At 41.4% G+C, this 25,999-nt stretch overlaps 1 protein-coding gene across 4 annotated transcripts; it reads left to right on the top strand.

Moving 5' to 3' along the window:
• The first annotated feature begins 1,383 nt into the window (after positions 1 to 1,383).
• LOC121193133 (potassium voltage-gated channel subfamily KQT member 2-like) lies at positions 1,384 to 25,048 on the top strand. Of its 4 annotated transcripts, none has more exons than XM_041055296.1 (18): positions 1,384 to 1,682; positions 10,251 to 10,341; positions 10,429 to 10,555; positions 11,001 to 11,176; positions 12,755 to 12,880; positions 12,972 to 13,082; positions 15,257 to 15,352; positions 15,446 to 15,540; positions 16,170 to 16,229; positions 17,610 to 17,639; positions 19,321 to 19,526; positions 20,547 to 20,594; positions 20,874 to 20,891; positions 21,743 to 21,848; positions 22,326 to 22,457; positions 23,126 to 23,194; positions 23,959 to 24,052; positions 24,191 to 25,048. In XM_041055296.1, exons 1-18 carry the CDS (start codon positions 1,384 to 1,386, stop codon positions 25,046 to 25,048), a joined length of 2,742 nt encoding a protein of 913 aa, XP_040911230.1. The 4 variants fall into 4 exon arrangements, with proteins under 4 accessions (XP_040911230.1, XP_040911222.1, XP_040911240.1 ...); XM_041055288.1 differs by lacking the exon at positions 20,547 to 20,594 and adding an exon at positions 18,390 to 18,443; XM_041055306.1 differs by lacking the exon at positions 23,126 to 23,194 and adding an exon at positions 18,390 to 18,443.
• The last annotated feature ends 951 nt before the right edge of the window (positions 25,049 to 25,999 follow it).

Below are 25,999 nucleotides of genomic sequence, written 5' to 3'. Positions count from 1 at the left end.
GCTTATGGTTCCCAGAGTCTCTGAAGCTATCAGGCTCTTCTCCTGTGGAACCAACTGCCAGTCTGGGTTCAGGAAGCTATAGTTAGTTGTAGTTATAGTTTTAGTTATTATGACTAAACCTATAGTTAGTCACTTCAATTATGGCAGTCTTTTGCTTCTGTGCTCTGTTTCCTATCATAACTGTAATCTGCTGAGCACACAGTATCCACTACCTGTTCTGTAATCTGAATGTTGGCCCTCTAACATTGTTCACTTCCAACCCTGTTTGTATCATGTTTTATATGCTGCATGTCCTTCTCCTCCTCTCCTACATTCCCCTCCTTTACCTCCTTTCACCCAGCCCGGCCATCGGCAGGAGGGTCCCCCATGTGAACCAGGTTCTGCTCAAGGTTTCTTCCTGTTAAAGGGAATTTTTCCTCGCCACTGTCGCCTTAATTTCTTGCTCTGGGGTCAGGCTCTGAGACAATTTTGATTGTGGAAGGCGCTGTATAAATAACATTGAATTGAATCATGCTCTCCAGCTAACATGATGCTTATCATAGGGAACTTAGAGACACTCAGAACACGATACATCATTTAGTCCTCATCTCTCACTTCCAGTTTGCTACAAATTGATCTGCATCGCTTCATTGTCTTCACATTGGAACGTGAAGCAAAGTGTTTGCAGAGTAGGCTGAGATTTGTTACTTTTATTTATTACTGATATTGATAGATGCTTTCACATTTTGGCAGGAACTGTTAGGCAAACCTAAAAAACATAGCTTGACATAGTTTTAGGTGTCCATTACCCTGACTGAGGAAAGCTGCACATATGAATATTGCATGCACCTGCATCATGGAATGAAAGCCTTCCCTGCTGCTTCTCTCATGGGCTAGACTTAAGTGGTGAGGATTAAAGGTTATCTCGGGGTAATGTTTTTTTTTTTTTTTTTTTTTAGAAACAAGACACGTTTGTTTTCCCAAAACACAGTAACGATCCTCTCCTCCCAGTCAGCAACTTGTTATTGTTTTGAGAGAATGGTCCAATTTAACAAATCACATCAGATGTTATTGCACCAGAACACGGCTGCTTGCGTGTTCAGTTTAACTTTACAGTATAAAATGATGGGTCATTAAATGATTGCAGATAACCACTAATTTGCTGATTGGATTGAGCTGGAGTGAAATTCATGTGCATTTCCATCCTTGCTGTGTCTGTCAAATGGCCGGAAGGCGCTAATGTAAAAGCATACACTGTGCAGTTTCGCGTGGATATTGCAATTGGTTTTCTAGGGGGACCGACACCGACTGCATTCACCACCAGCACACACCCCTCAGCGCCGGTGATGCATCCCCGCGGCAAGGGCACGGACAACTCCTCCTTAGAGTCGTCTCGACTTTAGAATGGTGCAGAAATCTCTCAACGGCGGGGTTTACCCAACTCAAGCCGGAGAGAAGAAGCACAAAGTCGGGTTTGTTGGATTGGACCCCGGGGCTCCTGAATCCAGCAGGGATGGGGCGCTGCTCATTGCGGGTTCGGAAAGCACCAAGCGGAGCAGCATCCTCTGCAGACCGAGGTCCAGCATCTCCGCCGGGAGACCCAGACCGTCGAAGAAAAATGCCAGCTATCGGAAACTACAGAATTTCCTCTATAATGCGCTGGAAAGACCGCGGGGATGGGCGTTCATCTACCACGCTTATGTGTAAGTGATGGGCTTCAACCAAGTATGTTGATTCTGTCATTATGGCCTGTTACTTTGGCACACACTGCTACTACTGAGTCATGATTTTGGGGGAGCTGTTACGGAGTTTTGCGGCTCGTGTGTCTCGTTCCACACTGATGATCATGTTCAGATGGCGCATTAAAGGGTTAAATGTTGTCATGCTGCCAAACTGCTATAGCCTGACAACAGGATCACCTGCATAACTCCTGCTCTAACTCTTGATATGGGCTATTGCGACTCATGCTTATGTCATCTTGACATTTTGGGTTGATGGGTCTGTTTAACTGTTCATGATGATGATGTTCCCGCAGCCTGTGTTTGACATGCGCCCACGTTTTTACACACTATTGTTTTGCATTGATCGGAGTTACCATATGTTGCGGCAGCATTGTGTTTCAGCACCGTGGACAGTGGACAGCTCCGCGCCGCGTCAGTACTTTCACTAATTAACGTTGCAGTCCAGCCCTACACAGGGATGTGGACTCAACTACATACACTCTGTATGTGTGTGCAGGCAAAGGGAGTGTTCTGGATACTACAGCCAGTGACTAGACAGTCTGGGAGAATCTGTACACTCCAGAGACGCCGCCATAAATATGCAGGTTGATGATCTGTGACCTCTGGTGAATGGTCAGCAGTGAATTCCTTGGTTCTGACACATTAAAGGGATACTGCAGGAATTTAGCGATGCACTTTCATAAAGTTGGATGATTTACAAGACACAGATTAAAACAGAAGGGTCTGAATTTGTGCAACAGAGGCTGAGATATTGTGATTTGAATCCTTCATTTCTCATAAAACAACCAGTGGTATCTTCACACAGTCACTGATTGTGATTGATAAAGCTTCTCCACGGCCACAGAAGCAGCACAGCACTTTCTTTTAGTACGTGTAGTTTAGTGCATCATACTAAGGAGAAAGACCATAGTTACAGTACATTAGCCTGCAAATATAAGCTTTTATAAAGAAAAGGTGGATGAAGTATGTTCTGTAGTTTGCCCTCCAGCCATGCCTGAATCCTTCTGGTTCAGTGATACTGCATGCTTGATAGTGAGGAGTTGAAATGGCCACAGCATTAAGGAATTCACTGTGCACAGCGTATTGACTCCCCTGAGACGGCTGGATGCCCAGAAGTAAGCCTGTGCTTTAATGTGAAACCACACACACACACACACACACACACACACAGTCACAGAGCCCCTCTAGGTACTTTTGAAATATTAATTGAATACTATAACAGCCAGCTAAAACCCCTTCTTTGCCATTTGTTTTGCTTTTTGGGGGATCTTCATTGACCAGTGTCAGTCTTAAGGGGTAGTGCTATCATCATAGCTGAATCTAGTTCAGCCATCTAGTTTTTGGGAGGATAATACAGCATTTGGAGCCAAAGTACTTCAGGCAACCTAGTTAGAAGAGGGCCAGTAGCATGTGCTGTCTAAAATCAGAATCCTTTGGAAAGCAAGCTATAAATTAGTGTACAACTGTGTCTTAACAACAAGGAAATCTGGTTTGGAGAAAGATGACAGAACACATGATCATAATGATTAAAGTCACTTTGACACACACACAGTTACATTAAATTCCTGCATAGTTCAGAGTATAACATCCAATCTGCAGAAGAGTATCTGCGTAGAACAACCACGACTCTGCCTCTTTTACATTTCTCTGTTCTATACATTATTCATAGTCACCACACTTCATTTAATCTCCCAACTCTTTTTACTTCCAGCCAGCTGATTTATAAAACTATCATGTGCTGACTACGGTCAAATCATCCCCGTCCTCCTTCATTCTTCTTTTTATCTCTGCTCCAGGAGACAGCATTTGGCAAACAAAATGACTCCGCTGCCTTGAACTGAGGAGCTTTGCAAAACACGCTCGTGCTTAGACAACATCTATTTCTTTCTGATGGGTTTCCTGTGGAAATGTTCGGCAGGTGTTTTGTTCCATGGTCTCGTTTGTAATGCATGCATCAATGATCGATGTGTGGAACATGAGTACCTATATCCAGAGTACTCTCTGTCTTGCTGCCTCTATGTCTCTCTCACCTACTCTTTTTCTCCCTCTTTGTCAAGCTGCCTGAGCTCAAGGCCACCCTTCTCCTTCAGTGCTGTCTCTGTTCCAAGATCAGTTAAAGGGGAGAGACACAGTGATCCTCATTTTTCTTAAATTTGTCCAGTTTGTCCAATTTCCAGTCGAGGACCTAAATCCTTAGCCTCCTGTAAAATGCAGCACACTGCAACTGGGTTTCAACATTCTGAGTTCTTATGAGTGAAAGGTAAAAGTGTGAAAATCCTTTTACAGCAAAGGCTTCTTTCAACAGCCTGCTGTCAGAAGAACATCTGCGGTCTGTCTATGCCATTTGCTGGCACAACTTTTGTTAGGAGGAACAATTTGACAGTTCTTTTTGTCCGATACTCATCTCGATCTACAGCTTAGCATCCTGATCTGATCTGTCCAATACAATGGTGTGTTCATGCATTGGTACAGTAGCCGTAGTTCTGATATGTCTGCCGATCTGGCTTCAACAGGAGCCTCATACAGGAAACACCAGCTGTGGGAGAAACTTGAAAGGCCTCCGCAGATGTTAGACGACAAAATGTCTTCAGTCCCGCACCAAAGTGGAACACAGCAATGTACACAGGCCTGAACACACAGGGAAAGATGGCAAAAAGAGGAGGACAAACTCAGAGTTAAGAGGGTGCTCAAACAGTGAAAAAATAAAATGTAATCTTCTGTTAAACCTTCTTAAAGTGATTCACAGAGGCAGATTGAGGATGTGGTCCAGTTATTCTTTCTTCTGCTGAGCTGGCCAGCTGAAGAAAAACTGGGGAAGAAATAAGGCGAGGACAGTAGCAGATGGGTGTTAGCTGCCAAGCCGCTGAGATGTGATTGAGTGGTCTGGTTTAGGAGAGGAGGGGGTGGAAGTCTGGATGCAGAGTCCTATAGGTGGGTTATGGCTCGGAATGGATTGTGTCCCACTGATATTTTAATATTTATTAATGTCGACCCTTGTGTTGTTGAAGCAAGAGCTCCACCTCAGAAAAAGCACCCTCAGTTAATTCAGCACGCTCAGGTGTTTTGCCTCTGCAGCCTTACTTGGTTCGGTTATGACCAGTTAGCATATGGTTGTCAAGTGCGATAAATATTCCTATGAAACTGAAAGTACGAGGTCAGTTTGTTGAATTTTCTCTGTCAGATTTTGATTGTTTCTGTGGCTTATGTAACCTTTTAATGTGCTTTTAATATGGAATCAATGAAGCTGTAAACTCTGTTGCTAAAAGCTGTGATCCAGTATAGTCAGTTCCCAATGAATTTAGGGTTAGTATTATTATCCAACGCTGCAGCTCACACTCAGTATTGTCTTCAGCTCATTGTTTTCACCGAACTGCCCGCAATGTCGTCACAGGCACTATTTGCTTAGTGAAAATCTTTTCTTCCTTATTTGCTCTCCCCGAGTTCATCGCAGTCTAAATTTAGCGTGACGAGTATGTCTGGGTACAGGCGGTGTCGTGCTGAGCGGGGCAAATCAATGTTTCTTTATCTGCAGCTCAGGAGGAAATGCAGGCCTTTCTGCTTCCAACAACAGCCCCCTCAACTTGACTGATCAATAGTCACATTCCTACCGATGCCATCTGGACCGCACTGGCAACAGGTGGACGTATGTGTGTGCGTTTATCAGGAGCAAGTTCTTTTTTTTATTGGGGACAGAGATGACAACCCAGATGACATGGTGTAAAAATAGAGCTCTACGGTCATGTGTGTGTTAATGTGTGTGTGTGTGTGTGTGTGTGTGTGTGTGTGTATGATGCACGTGTAATCAGAATGTGACTTTATCAATAGCTGAAACATCTGTCTATCTAACTGACATGGAATCAGAGACTACTGTCAAGCTCATAGAATAGAAACTGTTTATTAACAGTAATATAATAATAGACCAGTACCCTACTGGAAATTTAACAGTATTAGTCGATTTTGTTAGTTTGATTTAAGATGTAAATCTGAAATATTGTGCATGTAATTAAAGAAATACATCAACATTTTGGGGACATACTCTTATCTGCTGGTCATATTCGGCTGACAGATATGTGAGTGGTATCTCTCTTGTCATCTCACTTTCTGTAAGGAAGCAAATATGAGTCAAACTATTTCTTTAGCAGAGAACAGGCACTTCAGACTAACTAGGCTTCACACTAACACTCACATTGTCAGACACTGTAAATTATGTCTAGGCTTGATCTTGTGCCCAAACACGTGAAGATAACGTTCATTCATTTTTTGAGAGCTTTACATGTTTATTGCCCTCTTTGTACTGTCCTGACTTCGTGTATAATTTATCAGGTTTCCCATCCAGACCTTCTTATACCCATAAGCTGCGATGTGTGTCCACAGACAGTATGGTGGAGAGGTATTAGTGAATCATTGGAGGCTTCACTCTGGTCGTGGTGAAAGGAAGAATAAATGAGTAGCTGTAGAATGTAATTGTTTTACTGCTTCAGGAGGCAGGTTCTTTCCCCCCTCCTTTATCAGCAAGTGTTCTTATTAGTAGGTACTGATGAGCTTGGCAAGGTCGAGTCAGGAAAGTTACATAAACTGATGTCTAATTAGACTCTCAGCCAGCCAGCTTCTTCATCCCCAACATTTCCTCTCAGTGTTTATATGTATTTAAAGAATGAAAGATCTTCTTCTCTGTAATCTTTTTGGTGCGACATGGAGCTGATGTCTGGCTTACCTCTTTTCTAAAATGGCGAAAAGGTCCCATCACATTGCAAAATATGTGATTAACATAAACTGAATGTGTGCAGTCTTGTGGCGTATTTTGTAGATTTGTAGGCTTCACAAACTCGCTATAGGTCATATTAATCATATTGTTAAAGGAATAGTTCAAAATTTTGGAAACATCTGTCCTTAGGTTATAGCCAGATGTTAGCTTAGCTTAGCATTAAGACTGTAAGCAGGTTGAAAAAGCTCACTGGGTTCTGTCCAAAGTTAACAAAAATCCTCTTCAGCTCACTAATTAAAACCTCATATCTGCTTCTTTAATTTGCACAAGAACCAAAGTGTAAAAAGGACAATTTTGTGGTTTTGCTGGGGTTTATGTACTGGACTGTGTCCTGGCAGGGTGAATTGATGTTCTGGAGTCTCTGCTGGTTCCTTGACAACCTTCCCGGTTGTCCTTACAACAGGACTCCAGGAACAATTTCCTTGAGGTATCAGTGTGAGTAACACCAAGTTGTGAAGTCTGACCAAGAAATCCCATTTGTAGATGGGTTTCCAGTACACACACAGAGAAAATGTCGGTCTTCAGATGGTGAAATGACAAGTCAATGTGACAAGTCAAAGTGCTGTAAATGACAAGACATGAAGTTTCTGACTCTTTGACTGACTGACCTTAATACGCCTCACGGCTACTCTGCAGGGGATGAGACAGGACCACTAGACGTCTCAGAAAGCATACCCATGTTGTTCTCTACTTGGGAAAAACAGGTACCTAAATGGACACAATTTCTTTTCCCTAAAGCATCCCTCTTTTCCCTAAATCTGTTCAGTGACAAACTGTGCACACGTCATTTGCACATTCTCTCTTGCAGGATGAGGTGATAGATGTGATTATTAGGGCATCAAATGGGTGCTAAGAGGAGGAAGGAAGGAATTCGGGTTTTTGCCATTCCTGGCATATCAGGCACCTGTCAAACAAAAAGACTGAAACTTTTAGTGGCCTAGAATACAAGAAAGCAAAATCTGACTGAGAATGATCCAGTGTTGTTACTTTAAATCAATCAAATCCACACTGACTGTACTTCCAATGTGCCAGAGAATGTAATAAAAGCTTTCTCAGTGCATGAGGAGCTCATTTTTACCAAGCAAGCTGCTGTAGTCATTACTGATGTATGAGATGCCAAAAACACACATATGTGGTAGATGTAAGTGCGAATGACCAAAGTGAAATCCACAGAACTGGTGCAGCTACAGCCGTGTGTGCTAAGAGCTCGCTTTGGTTTTTGTTGGCATGTTTTTATGCCTCTGATGAAGACTAATAAAGACTATCATAAAGAATCATCTTGTCCACTGACTTTTTTTTTTCACCACTGCTACACGCCATTGATCTCTGTCGCTTCATTCTGATTGGCTGACAGCCAGCAGCCACCGCCAAGAGTTTGACATGACTAAACTGAAACTGCAGCAGCAGAAAACGGGAAATCAGGTGAGAAGCAGTAAGAAGTTGAAATACATTCTAGTGAATAAGATAAACTACTGTTTTCTTCGTATTATTTTTATTATCATTATCATCTCTAAAAAAATACTTAAGGAATCCATGGAGGATTGATGAGGAGTGATAAAGGCTGGATTAAGCATAATGGTGTCATGACGAGCCCCTAATGGGGCTGTTTTTCTGAACACTTTTGTGGACATTGGGACCTTTTCAGTCTTGTTTAGTTTAAGTTTAGTTTATAGTTCCTGTTTTATTTTTGAAACCATAGCCCTTGTGTATCTTGTCTTGTTCTACTTCCTGTCTTTGTCTTGTTTCCCGCCTTTGTGATTGTCTGCCCCGCCCTAATTGGTGTCACCTGTTTCCCATTACCTTGAGTGTATATATTGTCTGCGTCTCCCTCTGTTCTTGTCAGTTCATCTTGTGTCTTGTCTCTCACCTTGTCTCACGTCTTTCACCTTGTCTCTCATCTTGCCTCTTGTCATGGTATCCCTAGTCAGGTTCTGTATTTATTTGTTACTTGTTTGTTTTTTTTTCTCCTTGTGCAATCCTGTTTCCTCTCTAGAGTGATTGCATTTTGTATTTTTGTTTCATTGGCTTTTTCCCCATTTGGGTGGTTATTGTTTGATACTTAAATACTGAATGGTGAAAATTAACTCTGAATTAATGCAGCGAGTCAGGACTTGGCGGTAAAAGCTTACTCTAAGTGAAGGTTCAGAGGTGGACACATTCGTTTTTATCTTGTTCTATTTGTATTTTCAGAGTTAAGCTTTTGAGTTTTGCTTCTGAGCTGCTGAACAAATCATTAGAACAAAAACACATTAACATATGAACATTTCAAGCCAGGTTTATGTTTTGTTTCAAGTCTGAAGTGTGAGCCTTAGCATTATGTTGTAGCTGAAGAGTTTGAATGCACTTACAGTGTAAAAGATTCAGTCAATCCAGGGTCAATCCATTTTTGCCTCTTCTAGCTTTTAGCTTATTGTTTTGCTTTTTTGGCCTGTATCTTGGAGTGTATATTGGGTCTGTACGTGATGTAGCGTGCGCTTTAAAGTATGAAACCTGATCTTGTGGCCAGGAGATACTTGATGTTATTTCACAGTGTACTAAGATTAATGATGATTGCACATGTTTCTTTTAAAACCCTTTGTTGTCCCAGTATCGGGTTTCACCAGGTACTCTCCATTAGATCTGCTCTGGATTCTTTCCAGAAGATCTTTTCTAAAGAAAGTCCCTTAGGTCTGGCCCTGTTGTGCCGCTTCCTCTACGAATCCTATCTTCCATCCAATAAAGCATTCGTCTGATGGTCTCCCCTGGAGGTCTGGCTGCTGGATTGATTTTGAATGTCGAAAAAAAGCTAATGTAATAAACACCACTGATGACTTCCACGGAAGGCAGACAATGTGGCTTGGTACTGGAAGGAGGAGGTCGAGAAGTCTGGGTCAGACTGACATAGCCTGTGAACACACCAAGTCTCTCTAATGACTTTTGGCATGCAGAGGCAGGTTGAAGACAACGTCAGCTGATGTCAGTCCATATTCCACACTGACAGGTTATTGGATTTCCAGTACACATTTGTGCGACCATGTTTGCTTGAGGTTTCTTAAGTGAAACTCTAATATGACTGAGTTAGATTAATTTAATGCATTCATGGAAAATACCTAATTGTAACTCATCTGACTTCAGTTCTTATTTTAAACATTCTTTATCTATGTTATACTTCACTCATTCTAATACAGCTGCTGCTGCTGATGCAGTTTGGCTTCTTTCCGCCCATTAAGGCACCTCCCTTGGTTTGCAGCTGTCATTCCTCATTCAGTCCCCAACTGTACCCACTCACACGGAAGAAACTGTCCCAATGGTAACAGTTGACATAGGTCTGTGGTTTATCCAGATCAGATGATTCTGTTACATTGTTCAACTGATCAGTTACAGTTTTTCACATTATAGTATGACAGTGGCTTTTCTTCTAGATATTGCTGTTCTAATATTAAGACATGTTTGCAGGTCTTGGGTTGTTTGTATTTGCTGCACTGACAAGTGTCTTGACCAATACCACTGAAGGTGTTTGCCACCTGATACCAAAACCCAAACTTTGGATGTTAGGGTTTAAATGGTAAGCATAGCAGTGAGCAGTAAATGTGCCCTAAGAGAAACTTTTCACTGAAATCACAGATGCTATATTCACAGTGCTTCTGTAGTCTGGGGTTATAAATCAAACTGGCTGTTTCACTGGCTATACTATACTTCCTGTCTAAAACAGGATTTATCGAGTGACACATGTTAAAAAGGAAAAAAACAATAACTTCTTTTGCACCCTGTCATATCTCTTCCAGATTCCTCTTGGTCTTCTCCTGTCTCATACTCTCAGTCTTTGCCACCATCAGAGAGTTCAAAAAGAGCTCAGAGAGTGCCTTGTACATCCTGGTAGGTGTCATTTTATTTGCTGTAACACTCTGTTACACATACATTCATGTTGCAGGGTTAACTCCACCATTTTGCTTCATTCCACAGGAAATTGTGACCATCGTGGTGTTTGGGGTGGAGTACATCGTAAGGATATGGGCTGCTGGCTGCTGCTGTCGATACAGAGGATGGAGAGGGAGGCTGAAATTTGCCAGAAAGCCTTTCTGTGTCATAGGTGAGAAAACAGGGTCGGCTCGTGTTTTGCCGGCTGTCATTTCTCTCACCTTGCTCTGTCAGGAGAACATAACACAGTAACATTAATGTGTTTTTCCATTCCTTTCATTTCCAAATGCTGGAGGGTTTGAGTGAGGATAGGATAACCATCTTTGTCAGGATTTCATGGGATTTTCAGCTTTTTTATATATATATATATCTCAAGGTTATGCTAAAGACAAGGTGAAATTTAATGTGTAAGTGTAGAACCTCTTTGAAAATGTAACACTTCTAACACAAAGTACTTGGGATAGCCTACAGATTAGAAGAAAAATGATCCTCATTGTTCACGGTACACTGTTGTTAATTTAGTCTGATTTGATCAAAGATATACTATCTCAGGCTTCCACTGCTTCCCAGTGTGCGTAGTAGTTGACTGTGACTGTGTGTTGCTTCTTTCTCTCCAGACATTATGGTGCTGATTGCCTCAGTATCTGTACTAGCAGCTGGATCTCAGGGCAATGTTTTTGCCACCTCGGCCATCAGGAGTTTGAGATTCCTGCAGATCCTGCGCATGCTGCGTATGGACCGCCGTGGAGGCACCTGGAAGCTGCTCGGATCTGTAGTTTATGCCCACAGCAAGGTGATCCTACCATCATTTCATTCCTTCTTTTTCTGTAGAGGTTATTTAGGAATTGACTTTTTGAAAATTGAAATTCTCAGTTTTCAAAGATTAAAGGCTGAGTATTATTGGCTAATCATATGTGGTATCTAAAACCATAGCTGATGTCCACTGAATTCAGATTGATATTGGACAGTTTGAACCAGATATCTGATTGGAAACCTCTTTTACGAGGCAAAGACATTCACTGGATCACATTCAATGGGAATGTGTTTGATTATTCAGAACCGATGTTTTTTTTTTCATTATTTCTTAACTATAGAGGGCTTATGGTATGTTTGTGGTCAGACAAGTAAAGCAATTGGTTAAGGTCTGAGAAAGATAGTGTTACTGTTAAGTGAATAAACCTTTCCGTACTTTTGTACGACATGTTTTACCAAGAAAAGCACTCTTTTCCATTCTGAGTAGTTTTTTCCCCTCAGGCTGTGTAAAGCCCCGACAGCCTCTGTAAACAAGCTAGGGCCACCTGAATATTGCCCGAGACACAAAACCCAGGGTCTACATAGGATTTCAAGAAGTTCACAGTGGATATGATTTTCCTTGGCTATATTCGAATACCAATTTAATACATTTTAGTGACTTAGCAAAGTGTCTGTATGATTGTAAGTGTAATAATATGAAAAAATAATGGTTGCTGCCGTTTTGTTTCTTCGAGGCTTCTTCTTCAAGCTTGCCATATGTCCTGTCACCACCTTCATCTGTCACCTTCTTTAGCAGCTTTCTCTTTCTCTCAGATCACCCAGATGTTACTAAATACATTTTGTCTTTGCCCACATGAAGAACTGAATTGTTAGATCAGGTACAAATATAGTGTAACAGGTTTTAGTCCACTGCACAAATTGAAATCTAAGTCTGCGTCAGTTGCATTCAATTGTAATGCAGGTCAGGAGTGAAACTGAATTCCATTCAGTGGCTCAAGTAGCTTATATTTAAGACTTAAAACTGAAATTTAAAAAAACTTCAAATGTGGTTTGCTGAGCTCAAGACTGCTGCAGCCCTTTATTTTCCACTGTGACATCCTATTTCCAACTGTGCCTCTTCCAAGTAATTCTGTCACGGTGAGGACACATGTTTTTCTGTTTTTATTTTAATGAGCTTTGAAATAGAATTATTTGCTTGCACTAATAAGATGTGGAAAATTTGCAACTGTGTGTGATGGGTGAGAGGGGATGGGTGTGTGTGTGTGTGTGTGTGTGTGTGTGTGTGTGTGTGTGTGTGTGTGTGTGTGTGTGTGTGTGTGTGTGTGTGTGTGTGTGTGTGTGTGTGTGTGTGTGTGTGTGTGTGTGTGTGTGTGTGTGTGTGTGTGTGTGTGTGTGTGTGTGTGTGTGTGTGTGTGTGGAGCTGAGGGAAATAAAGACGTTTATGAAACACTTGGTTTGCCACAGAGGGCGTGTGAATCACAGAGCCATAGCCAATATGATTACAGAATTACAGTTTTTACCAATTCACAGGGGTTATATCGCCACTCTGAGAGGCACTGCAGATGACACTTTATTACTTTCGATTCCCTGGTGCTTACTGTATTGGTTATCTCTGTAGGAGCTCATCACAGCATGGTACATAGGCTTCCTGTGCCTCATCCTGGCTTCATTCCTGGTCTACTCTGTGGAAAAGGAGTTAAATGATGAGTTTGAGACGTATGCTGATGCTCTTTGGTGGGGACTGGTAAGACTAAAGACTACTCCCCCAATCTTCTATTACAAAATCTCTATATCCTGCACCACCAAGTAGTGACTTTGATTTATCTTTTCACTAGATCACTCTCACCACCATTGGTTATGGTGATAAGGTTCCCAAGACCTGGTATGGACGCTTGCTGGCAGCCACATTCAGCATGATCGGGGTTGCCTTCTTTGCACTTCCCGCTGTAAGTATGAGGGCAGATCGGGAGTACTTTGAACCCAGTATCATTAGTAAAAGAGTACGCTTAAAGTGCTTTGTCAAGAGCCTCATTTGTATTAGTTTAGTTTCTGTCCATCATGGTGTTAAGTGCCCACTGATGCGGTGTCCCTGCTCTGCACCTCTCTAAGACACAGAGTGTCCATTTCTGTGATGGATTTCTATAGATGTTGCTCTTTGTCTGTTCTGTTTACCACTTCTCATGATAATTGCTCAGTTTTCCTTTTGTAATTCCAAACAATCAGAACACGTAACATATCACTTTTGTCATGAAAGACCCATCAGACTGAATGTTTGGATGAGCAGATGTAAAAGCTCTGATTAATTGAATACAACTGGTTTGGATTATATCATTGTCATTGGTCTGTGCTTGAGAGTGGCACATTCATGCTAATTTATATTATCTGTAGCAAATAATTTCTTTAGAGCTGAACTAATCAATATTCCTATGTTAACAACAGATCAAATTGATCTATGTGTTATAAGTGTTGCTCAAAGAGACAAACAAACAGGGACTCTTCACTCCACAGTTCCTATTGTGAAGCGTTTTGGCATCTTTGAGCTTATTGTTTTGATTTTGCAGCCTCAGTTCAATCTCGCAGCTCTCATCCACCCTGTTTCCATCAGCCCAGCGCCAACTGGCAAAGATTAGCTTCTAGCTGGAGAACATAGTGGAGCCTTTAGTAACAAAAGAGACAACTATTTTCTGGAAACCAAAACAGAGCTAAAAGAAGATGTAACATTAGATTTACCTTTGTAAGGCAGACAGTTGCACAACTCCAAATGGATGCTAATGTTGCCCTGTATCTACATATATACTTATGTAACTGTTGGTTAACACATTCACCATATCAGAGTTAAGATAATAAGATGTCAATGCTGCATTTACAGCTTCTGTGCAACAAGAAACAACAATAATCATAATCACAATAATTAAAACAGTGAAGAATCAAAAAGTAAGTCACTGCATGTAACATGTTGCCATGGAGACAAAACATGGCTCAGGGAGACGAAACATGAAGGAGGAGAAAGTTGGATAAACTAAATTTTAAGTGTATTAAGTACATTAAAAGAAAACAAACAGTGTTGTAGGGAGACACTGCTCCTGCTCAGAGTCTGCTGGCTGAGAGGGAGTGAGGAGGTGAAGGGACGGTCTTTTTTTAGGATAATCAGGTGCCACTGATTGGAGACAGGAGGATTGATTGGTTGAGTTGAAAGCTTCTTGAAACAAAGTGCAGGTAGACAGAAACATGCTGCACAGCACGAGTGCCCAGTAAAGATGCGGAGCAATATTAGTCATTTTTCACAGCAAACTGTTTGAGTTGTCATAGCAGAAAAAGCAGTTAGAACTAATAATATCAGCAGTCATGGCTCAGTTACATGTAATTGTTTCAGTCAACCAGCATCCTGGGGCCTACATGTAAAACACTACTGTTAATGTTGTTAGTTACATCTGTGCTTTTCCTTCTGTGAAAAATCTGCTGTGACAAATATGTATATATTGGAAAAGCATCTATACAGTTTGGTACATCAGCCACTTAAATTTTCAGGCTTTTATGATTCTACTCTGGTCACTCAGAAAAGACAGCACTCTAAAAGAGCCATTCTGTGACATTACATCTGTCCTCTGTGGTATTCAGATTGCAGCAATAAGCTAAAAGCTTCCTCTGAATCTACAAAAAACTCAGCTTTTTTTCCATTTACATTCATAAAGCTCTCGTCTCATGGTGTTGTGACTCCAGTCACTGACTAATTTGTCAGCATTTCACCTGAGATCTGAAGCTGTCAGACTCAGCAGCAAGCTTTGAGTTAGCAGCTAAGACCTGTTCAGTCTATCACACATCAAAAAATCTGTGTCAGCACTCAGTTGAAAGGAAACAGCCACTTTTTTTTGCCACATTGACTTGTGACGGATGAGGAGGAAAATCAGCATTTCTATTAGCTGGAGGCTTTACAGACATGTGAAAATCTGTGATATTACCACTTCATGGGATGTTTTCTTGAATCGGTTCACTGGCCTCTACAATGTTGTTTGCTGTTGTTGCAATTGCAACTTTGGGCCAGTAGAGGTCAATAAAAGTCGCTGATAATTTCATGGGCTTTCTATACTTCCTGTTGCTTACTTATTCTGACTCTGTGTAGGGCATCCTGGGTTCTGGCTTTGCCCTGAAGGTCCAAGAGCAACACAGGCAAAAACATTTTGAGAAGAGACGCAACCCTGCAGCAGGACTCATCCAGGTATATGTTTAGGAAAAACTGTATGATAACATCACTATTTCTAATCTCTGTCCTTTCAAAAAGCTAAAAAGATTTCTCCATCTCTCCATCCAGGCTGCTTGGAGGTTTTATGCTACCAACCTTTCCCGCACAGATCTGCTGTGCACTTGGGATTTTTATGAGCAGACTGTAGCAATTCCAATGTACAGGTAAGTGGTAAAACTGCCTAAGCAATGCTGAACATTATTCAGCATTTCCAATAAATACAACCGTGTTCTCCATATCACATTTTGCCATGTTTCTTAAAACTGGGAATCCCAGTGGACAACTGAACCTACAGAATATCCTCAGGTTACTGTGTTCCAAACTCCTTTGTTGTATCAGATACTACTGTCTGTTGTGAAGAATCACACACTGGTGTGGCTTTTCACTTTCTGCTTTAATAAGGGTAATTTTACAGGAGTCTTGGCAGTGAAATGCTGTTCAAAAGACAAACACTGCCAGTGGCTACTTTGTAAAATTAACCACTTATTTTGCTGTTCAGCTGTATGAATCAGCAAATAAGCTATCGTACTTCACTTTGACAATGCAGATTTCTGCCTTTTATGTGTCTAGAAGTAGAAAATTGCTGTTCGTCTGTTCTATTTGGAAATGACTTCATGTTCGGTTTAATTCCAGTCGTAATTTGAGGTGAAAAGTTGATGACCAGCAGAACAGATAACTGCCAAACTAAATGGAATTAGCTTTAAAGGGCCCCACGGCAAGCTTTAACCTTTTAACACTGGGTTTGGTGAAAAGGTCTTGACAGAATGACAAAATGCTTTTTGTCTTTTCTCAGAATTATTCCACCCCTGAATCAGCTGGACCTGCTGAGGAATCTGAAGGGCAAGTCATTCAGGTATAAACATGGCAGTCAGTGACACAGCTGATGATCAACAAGCATGACCTCATGATGATAATGATATCAGGATGCTGATAATGGGGATAAGGGTGATGGTAACAGTGATCTAAGAGTGAAGCAATAATTGTGAAATAAAAGAAGATAGATTTGAAAAAGGAAGACAGTTTGCCATTGTCATTGAAATTAAAGCTCCACTAATCAATATTAATAGATTAACAAGGCTCAATAAATCTGGGTAATGTGATGAAGGTCAGAGAGAGCTGTCACTCAACAGGCAGCAGGCAACCAATCAAAGCACCAACGACAAGACGCTGATTATGCAGCTTTAAAGCAGCTCTGATTTTAATTATGATTTTGATTTTATCTAATGTATAATGATAAAGTGGTTGTTCTAAGTGACAAGCCCACAGAGAGTTATCACCTGATTCTCCAGTTCCCCTCAGGTCTACAGAGCTTTACAGCATCTTCCATTGTTTTGGTTTTCCAGCACTCAACTTTACCGTTTGGGTTCACTCTCACAGCTCTCACAGCACTGAATGCAGCAGATGGCTGTTTTCAGCATAAAGGTTCTCATGAATGTATACTGCCTGTTCAGCACCAAAGCATCAAACAGAGCTGGCTCTCAGCTGTGAACATTAGTAGAGCATTTAGCTGCCAAAGAGCCAGGTATTTTTCAAGAGTCTGAGGAGACCAAAAATAGAGTTTAAAGAGAGTGAATATTGAACTTATGTTCATTAGATTAAGCCTTCGCCGCTGCCGCCCCAACCCTCTGGAACTCTCTCCCTCAGCAAATCAGAAACTCAGGCTCACTACCGACCTTCAAATCCCAGCTCAAAACCCACCTGTTTCTTCTGGCATTCCCCTGAACCACGTCATCTCTCCACCACTTCTCATTTCTGTTAACGTTTTCATTTGTTGTCTACTGCTTGTTGTTATTTGCTTGTTGTCCAGCGTCTTTGAGCACCCGGAAAAGCGCTATATAAATTTGATGTATTATTATTATTATTATTATTATTATATTGAACTTATGTTCATTAGATTAAACTCAATATTAAATGAATGCTGTTTGCTAAAACGGTCACCATTTCATCCTAGAAAGTGAAAATAATATATGTTCACACCTTGTTTCCACTGCCCCCAAGTGGCCAAAAAAATGAGTTATTGCAGGTTTAAACCGATAACCATTTTTAATACATATCCATATCTTGTGATATAAGTGACTTAATACTTTTCCCTGTTTTCTCTCTTGCTTGGAAAGTGATCCTCAATGGTAATCCAGCTCAAACCTAAAAACACGGAGCAGTGTTGATAATAACATACAGTATAATACATGACTGATTTGCACTATGTAACAGTATATGTCTTCTCTCCTCACAGGAAGGAGTCTCAGACAGAAACCTCTCCCAGGTCTGTGGTCTGATTGCTTTTTTATTTCTCTTCACCTCCCTTTGGCTTCTCTTCAATTCTGCTCTTAGCTGCTGCTAAGTCACTCTTCTTGGGGGAGTGTGTGTCTAATCTATTTGCGTGCGAGTGTGTGTCTGTGTGTTGGGGGGTTACTGTAAGTCCTGATGTGTGCCAGACATGGACGTGGCTGTGTGTTAAGTGCCTCCTTCAAGAACGGTCATGCTGCATTTGCTCACATGGTGCTCAAAGATCAGCTCACTTTGGCCTCACTCCCAACTGGTGGCTTTATTAAATATTCACCTATAAGCTGTTCTTTGATACTCTAGCTTTCAGCATCACCTCAGGAAAAACTGATTTTGATCACTTTAAGAGCCTTGCTTGATTTTGATCACACTGTTTTTGACAAAAGAAACAAGTGTAATTATTGACAATGTGGTAACACTTTATCATGACTTAGTCCTTTGTAAGCCATTTTGTGTTAAACTATGAGATGAAAAATCAGCACTAAAACATCATTTGAAAGATATTCAGAAGCATTTAAATTCATTCTACACATAAAAGACAAAGACATTCAACCATGGATATGTCTTTATCTATGATATGATTGACAACCAGATTTTGAATGGAAAAACTACAAAATATAGTTAGAATAAAGTGTTACTGGCATCACACTATGGCACACTCTGCTGTTTTTGTGACTGTATCCACTGCTATTTTACCTTTTTGTGTCTCCTCTACTGCCCACCACTCCAGTAATGAAAATGCACACAAAGACAGACTTTGCGGGTGCTGTCCGAGAACTATTAGGTATAGTTGCTGCACAGATACTAACAACTGCACTGCAAGTCTGTGTGTCTCCTTCCATTCCCACCTCTGTTCCTCTTCCTCTTTAAACAGAAGTAAGGTAGAGGAATCTCAGAACAAGAACATTTTGAGATGTCACTCAGTGGAGGATAAAATCTGACTAGTTTACTTTTTATAGATTAGTATAGCTCTCTCAGTGATGTCTACATATGCTTAAAATAAACACAAGAGCTGATCTGCCCACACCTTTTACCTTTCACTCAGAGAAAAGGCAGATTTCTTTGTTTACCGCCCTGTCACAGTTGATTTATGGTTTCTGTTTAGTAATGTCTTTATGCAGTTGATTTGCTTGCTGCCTTTTTTTTTGCCTAATCAGCCCTTATAAACTTCTGTTCAGCAGCCAGCCGGTACATATTGCTGAATACCTAACAATGTGTTTCCTTTGACCGATTCCCGTGTATTGGGCAGAGCATACAGTACGATGTTGAATTATTTTGCATGATTTGTGTTCACTTTTTGCATAGAATGAGACCACAGTTCTTCCTTTCGAGACGTGCAGTGTCACTTTGCTTCCCATGCATGCTTGCTTGTAGCTTCCTGCTGCTTGCCTGACCCACTGAATGCTCTACTATGTTCGTATGTGGACATGGCTCCTTCTGCTGTAGGACATTGCCCATTTTGCGTTTCTGCTGAGGTAAGATTTATTATCACATCACTGCTGAATTCTACAAATTCCCAAGATTACTCTCAAAACAACAAACAGTAGTAGGATAAAGACGTTTAGTGACAGATAGTTCTTTATTTTAATTTACAAACAAAAAAACCCAAACAACTTAGATAAATTAGATAAATTTACTTTCTCATTACTTGTTCTCTGTAGTCGGAAGGCCAGCCTGAAGGACAAGGTGTTTCCCAGTCCTTCCAAGGCTCCCATGGCCAAGGGGAAGGCCCAGTCTCCGGGTGCCGAGGAGGGGGCTGAGGCAAGCCCCAGCAAGGTCACCAAGAGCTGGAACTTCTCTGAGAAGAGCCGAGGGCCGAAGCACGCCTTCAGAGTCCGGGGCAGCACTTCACGCCAAAACTCAGAGGGTGAGTACACACAGTACAGAGTAACATCTGAAAAGGTTAACAATGAGCGTCAGGGTACAGACCAGGGTTAGACAAATATGCACTTTTGAAGGACAGCACCACTACCAATAGTTTTTTTTACCTTCTGAGGATAGCAAATAGCCAGTTGTCCATTGTAACAGTATTTAAACCATCAATCATGAAACAATAAACTCTGCAGAGAAACTCAGACTTCTGTTTAAGTAGTGTTTAAGATGTCTAGAGGTTTGGAGCAGGGGTAAACAACTGCCTTTAAGATTGTGTTTTTACCCTGGACAGATTCAGGCTAGCTGACTAACTCTCAGGAAGAACGCAAATAAGCATGTTCCTCAAAATGTATTTAGACTGTACTTGTAAGCCAGTAGTTCAGATGTTGGTAAATTCAATTAGAAATCAGATTTTCGGAAATGATGAGCAGATATAAAATTTAACTGCTGTTTTATTGTTAGTTTTCTTGCAACTGCTGCTATTAATGAGACTGTATACAGCACAGTTGCTTATTTAAAATTCAAATTGTGGACAGTGGATCTTTCCACAGTTGAACATAGCTGATGTGGAAAAATATGCACTAGCTTCTTGCCATCTCAACACTCATGTGTATTTTTAGAAGAAGGGTGTTGATGGCATTTAATTAATAGCAATCAAGCTTCTTTAAGATGCAGTAACTGTGTAGACTGTGCAGTCACTGTCATGCAGGTGAAGTTGCTATACAGTTTGTCCTGCATTTATTCAAACTAATTAGGAAGAAAGGGAGACTTTTGTAAACATCCTGAAGCCAACAGTTCAGCATTAGCTGAGGAGCCAGAGGGCTGTTGGTCTGGATGTTGGTGAAGAGCTATCATTTATTGGTCGACAGCCCAACTGCATCCATGTCATCCAGGCCGCTGTATCACTATCAACAGATATATTTCTCTTCTTCACCATTTCGTTGCCTTTTTGTTAAACAATTTAAACCAATTCTCATTAGCTGTTTTTCTTCTTCCGCTTCATGGCATGTTAAAGTGCTGATTGAAATGCAGGACGAAGACTTTGGACTGAAGAGTTCTCCAGGTTAGACAAGTCATCATGACTTCAATTTAGACTGTACTATACTCTATAATGTTTAGATGTATAGTTTATCGTATATATATAATGAATCTGGCTTGATAGTATACGCAGCTGCTAGTGTAAATGTAAGAGAAGAGAGACCAGCCTTTTCAAACATGAACTAGAAACCATTCAGTGGATTCCACAAGTTCCCATGTTTGGAATTGATTTGTCTGCCATTGTCATCCAGCTAGAATCCATAACAAATCTTTTTCCATGTCTCTCCTCTCTCTCTTTTTGCAGCAATTGAAGGTTTAATAAGTAAGACATTGGGATATTTTGTTGGTTGGCTTCTGTGGGGAAATAATCAAAAGACAAGTCAGCTTCACCAGTCTGAGAAACCTGCATGCTGAAATCTGCTGAGATTTGTTCACTTGACATGAACCCTTTTTATATGGATTTTGTTCTTATATGGGCCCCCCCTCCCCCAACCCCCAACCCCACCCCCCACCCGCTCCGTGATGACTGATGGCTCTAAAGCATGAATATACAGCCAAGAACAAGCATGTAAGGACTTAAGTATTCATTAGGATTGTTAGTGCGCCATGCAAATGATTATACAGAGGTACTGTAGACGTTAACCCTGGGTTCAAGTCAAGTGGTGCCAATTTAATCCAAAATTGACCCAGAGCAAAACAAATGCCCCAAATCCCTGCTTTATGTTGCATGAAGAGACCTCACTTTCCCTACCAGATTCTCATCTAATATCTGATCAGCAGTGATTAGGCCTTGACACCTTTGCCTGTATGCACTATGCTTCAAAATCCATAGATCAGCCTTCTGGCTAAACTAAACATGCTAGTTATGATGCTAATCTACACTATAATTGGTGGTGGGAAGAGAGTACTTCTCATTTCAAGGTTTCAGTAAAGCTTTGTCCCATCAGCACTATCCTTCAATTCTGCACCAAGTCTATTTTTTTTTTTCCGTTGTTCCACAAAGCTCGCTCACTACGCTCACAAACCGGCTAACTGGCTTAAAACCAACTTGGTAATTGAATTTTGCACCTTCAAAGCTCAAAGCAACAGCTCCGCTTTGCTTCTGTTGTTGACGCTGGTCGCGTGGAGGCCGATGAATTATTCTTTAAGAGTGTCCTTGTCTTTGCTCCGTAGAGGCGAGCCTCCCAGGAGAGGAAATTGGTGACGATAAGAGCTGCCACTGTGAGTTTCTCACTCAAGAATTACCTCCAGGATTGAAGGTTACAATAAGGGCAATCTGGTAAGGGTTTGCTTTACTGCACAGTTTTTATGGTTGTCCAATGTTTATGTCTCTAATGGGGGTAATTATGGTTTGTTTTATGACTTTTTCTTTACTCTGTGGTCATTTATGTTGCAGGCTTCACTAGCTTTGATAGTTTTAATAGAATAGGATAATTATTTTACATTTGGGTTTGATTTTTCTTATTCCAATTTGTATTAATGACATTGTACATTGTTTATTTTATTACTGAGATCTGGGAACATGTTGAGATCTCTAAAAAACAAAAATGAACCCCCAGGTTATCTCCAAACAGGTTGGTTTAGATAATCTGACTAAACATATTTACAAGCGGTATTATTTTTTTGTAGCATTTGTTGCAATAGGCTTTTTTTTCTCAGAAGACACTTTGACACTTTGTCACAGTAGGAAAAACACAGGTTTGGACAAGAAAACCCTGCTGTGCGTTGTATGTGAAAATAATGTGTCCTCCCTCAGCATCATGAAGTTTCTGGTGTCAAAGCGGAGGTTCAAAGAGAGCCTGCGGCCTTACGACGTCATGGATGTGATCGAGCAGTACTCTGCAGGTCACCTGGACATGTTGTCTCGCATTAAGAACCTGCAGTCCAGGCAAGTGCACATTCACTACACAGTATATTTGAGCTATGTTGAATCTGAGCCACATTAGTTTTTTTTAAGGTAGTTTCAGAGTGAATAACCTCTGTGTGGCTGTTGCTTTCACTGTGAGTGAATGTCAGGATGGATATGGAGGATACATGGAGGCATTTCAAAAGTTTTTTTTTTTTTTTTTGCTGCAATAATTAGTTAAAATTCAGCACAGTATCAGAGATGTGTGATGTTTGTGGTGTCACTGGATACACACATGTTTTTGACCCACAAGTCACTGATTTGCCTGTTTCATTTGTCCAGCTACATGTGTTGTATTCAGATCTCAGCTTTATGTCACTAAACTTTATCTATCAAAATATGATTCACTCCTTCAGCTCTGAATGCGTTGCAGATTCATTTTATATCTAGCATTGATGTGTAATTCACATTGTTTTCAATATCAGTTTTCCCTCCCACAAATAAGTTCCTCCCATCTTGATCCCCTGAAGGTCTAACATGTAGGATAAATATATTCCAACAGTGAAACGCATTTCATCCACGAAGCAAGTCAGACTCACTGTATGTCTTGGGTGTGTGGAATATATTGACACTTGTTGTCCATAGCTGATGTGACTCCCACGTTGCTTCATTTTGCATTGCACTCATATCGTCTCTGTGTGCCTTGCCAGGATAGATATGATTGTGGGGCCCCCTCCCCCATCAACACCTCGCCATAAGAAGTCCACAGAAGGTCCTAGGTTAGGTTAATAGACTGCTCCTCTAGAATGACCATTTTACCAGCATTATGCTCCTTATACCATAGACCAAACAATGAAGCAGTTACATGCTACCTTATTATTTTCATTGACGGGACCCCTTTTGAGTTAAAGCCAAGTGACCTGTCTCATTGAACTGGAGGGAATGTGAGACATGAAAGCAGTGTTAAGGATTTCATATGAAATCAAGAAAATGTTTTTTGTGCTACATTTTCAGGATGTTATGTCCCTGTTTTAGCTCTTATGTCACATATCAGCTGCTATCAAGAAAAGGCCAAGAAAAAAGAAAAACAGAAAGGAAAAAAAGTGAGACATCCCGTTGCTTTCTCACTGAATATTAATGAGCCATGTCATATGGCCTCACTCAACAGGGGTTTGACAGTGCTAGATGCTTGCTCTCATACTGGAGAGACGTAGGGAGAGCTCCCCCGGTAGGATGCAATGGAAATGAAGCATGAAGCACAACAAAAGCATGCCAAGTGATGCATTTTGACACTCAACAAAATGACCCCTCTATTCAAACTTTGTTTTGTTAAAGTCTGCCTAGTCTCATAATGCATGAATCCACACCATCCACATGAAGTCACTTTTTTTTGTAGCTTGATGAGTATTAGCAGCATAACTGCTTTCTTTACTTATTTTCCATGTAAAAGTAATTCACATTTTGGCATCATGAACATTGTTAAATGTTTGTGGCAGAGCAGCATGTTTTTTTAATCTCAGATATTACCTTTCTCACATGCTAGAGTTGACCAGATAGTTGGTAAAGGTCCTAAAGCTGAAGGAGAGGCTGCAGAGGATCAGAGCATGATGGGACGACTGGTCAAAGTAGAAAAACAGGTAGGAATGTCACCCAGGTCTGTAAAAGTTGTACAAGTTGCTTTCCACTGAGATCAGATCTTTTGTTTTCATGTGATTTCTGTTATTCTGGTAAAGGAACGCCATTTCTTCATTGTGTGATTTTCTTTTTCCCTGCAGGTGGTGTGTATGGACAGGAAACTCGATTTCCTGGTCAATGTGTATTTGCAGCGTATGGGCATCCCTCGTTCTGAAACGGAGGCCTTTTTCAACTCCAAAGAGCCGTATCCAGCCCCGCCTTACCACAGCCCAGAGGAAAGCAAGGAGGTGAAGGAGGGAAAAGAGGAGGTGAAGGAGGAAAAGGAGGTGAAGACATGCTCAGCTGCAGATGTCCCGTGCTCTGACGGGTCTTTGGAAAAGAAAGACCCTTTGCTGGGTCGGTCTGTGGCGAGATCGGTGGGTACTCCCTCCAGCAACAGCCGCCCCTCTACCTCTTGGCAGCACCAACTGCAACACCCCCTCAGCCAGCCTGCCTGGAACAGCAGCGTGGCCAACACCCCGTCACCGGTCGGTGGCAGCGGCGAGCACTCGCCCACCCTGTTCCGACTTCCGCCTCCACCTGCTCCGGTCCACGACCGTTCCTCCTCCGGCCTCGGTGGCAACAGCAGAGAGAGCGGCTCCCAGAGCAGGAGGCGCCACAGGAGGCAGAGGTGTCAGCAGGATGCCACTGCTGTGGAGAGCGACACATCTCTCTCCATCCCATCTGTTGACCACGAAGAGCTGGAGCGCTCTTTCAGCGGCTTCAGCATCTCCCAGGCCAAGGAGGACTTCTTTGGGCCTTCTTTCTTTACAGGCTCAGGAGGAGGAGGGGCTGGAGTAGGGACTGAAGCTGGAGCTGGACCTTCACTCTGTGCCAGAGTCAGGCCCTTCATAGCAGAGGGCGAATCAGACACAGACTCTGACCTCTACGCTCCATCACCTCTGTCCTTCACTGGAGAGGTCTCCTGTGGAGAGAGGGGATGGCCAGGACTGAAGTAGGTTAGGAGGGACTGCTCTGCCTGGCAGAGAGATTCATGGTGAGAGAGATCGGTGCTTCAGTTGCCAACAAGAGAACCTGTCATGAGGCTGTTTAGCCTGACTGTTGTTACTGATGATGCAATTGTAGGCTGTTTTAGGTGAAGTGAATGGTTATGATCAGCTATGGGGTTGTCCTTTATCACCTTTTACGTTTGTGATGTTACACTTTTCAAGCAAAGCTTAACACAGTTACAGTTGCGTTGTATTCATCAAGAACTCGACTGAATCGAAAAATAGCTGTTTAGAGACACTTCTGTAACTTAGTTGGGAACATTTTTTGTTGCATTTGCTGATGATGAACGACACATGTCTGAAAGTGTGATGTTTGGCACTTGATTTTGCATTGCACTTGACCTTGATTTGTATCAAACAAAACAAGAACGTCACTTTGCTTTCTTTTATGAGTAGTGAGTGCATTTCAGCACTTCTGTTAAACACTGACCACTTTAACTTTGAAAACAGTGGCAGTTAGTAATGCAAGATTGTTAAAGTCTTATGTGGTTAGCGTAGTGTCTTGATAACTTCTATACCTTTGAATGACTTGAGGTGTTATGATGCCAAAATCTTAGCTATGATAATCAATTAGATTCTTGCAGAGTTAAAAAAAAAAGAAATGCTCGCTTTTCGGCATCATTAATTCAGCCTGGTGTTTACTGAATACTACATTAAAATTCCCCTCAAAGTATTGCAGATACTTTCCCATCAGTAAACCTGTGAACCTCCTGCATGGCATGTTAAATGGTTGATTTAAGGACTTGTGCTAAGCAGGCTACAAAACCAAACAACAGTGGCAAAAGTCAGTACAAACACTGAGTGTTTTTCTTCTGTGCAGACAAACAGAGCAGTGAATAAAACATGAAAATGTGCACGCATGACTGGTTTCAAGCTACACGTGTTAATTTTTAAGGAGCG

Source organism: Toxotes jaculatrix, chromosome 2, assembly GCF_017976425.1.
Source record: "Toxotes jaculatrix isolate fToxJac2 chromosome 2, fToxJac2.pri, whole genome shotgun sequence".
Classification (NCBI taxonomy): domain Eukaryota; kingdom Metazoa; phylum Chordata; class Actinopteri; family Toxotidae; genus Toxotes; species Toxotes jaculatrix.
Note: the sequence above shows the minus strand (reverse complement) of the source record. Positions and strands in the feature narration are given on the sequence as shown.

What these genes read in the sequence shown, in the direction of transcription:
- LOC121193133 (XM_041055288.1), top strand. Translation starts at nt 1,384, where the DNA reads ATGGTGCAGAAATCTCTCAACGGCGGGGTTTACCCAACTCAAGCCGGA. An exon ending in CTGAAGGGCAAGTCATTCAG is followed by an intron (nt 16,230 to 17,609) that starts GTATAAACATGG and finishes CTCTCCTCACAG; the next exon opens with GAAGGAGTCTCAGACAGAAA. An exon ending in TGGTCAAAGTAGAAAAACAG is followed by an intron (nt 24,053 to 24,190) that starts GTAGGAATGTCA and finishes TTTTCCCTGCAG; the next exon opens with GTGGTGTGTATGGACAGGAA.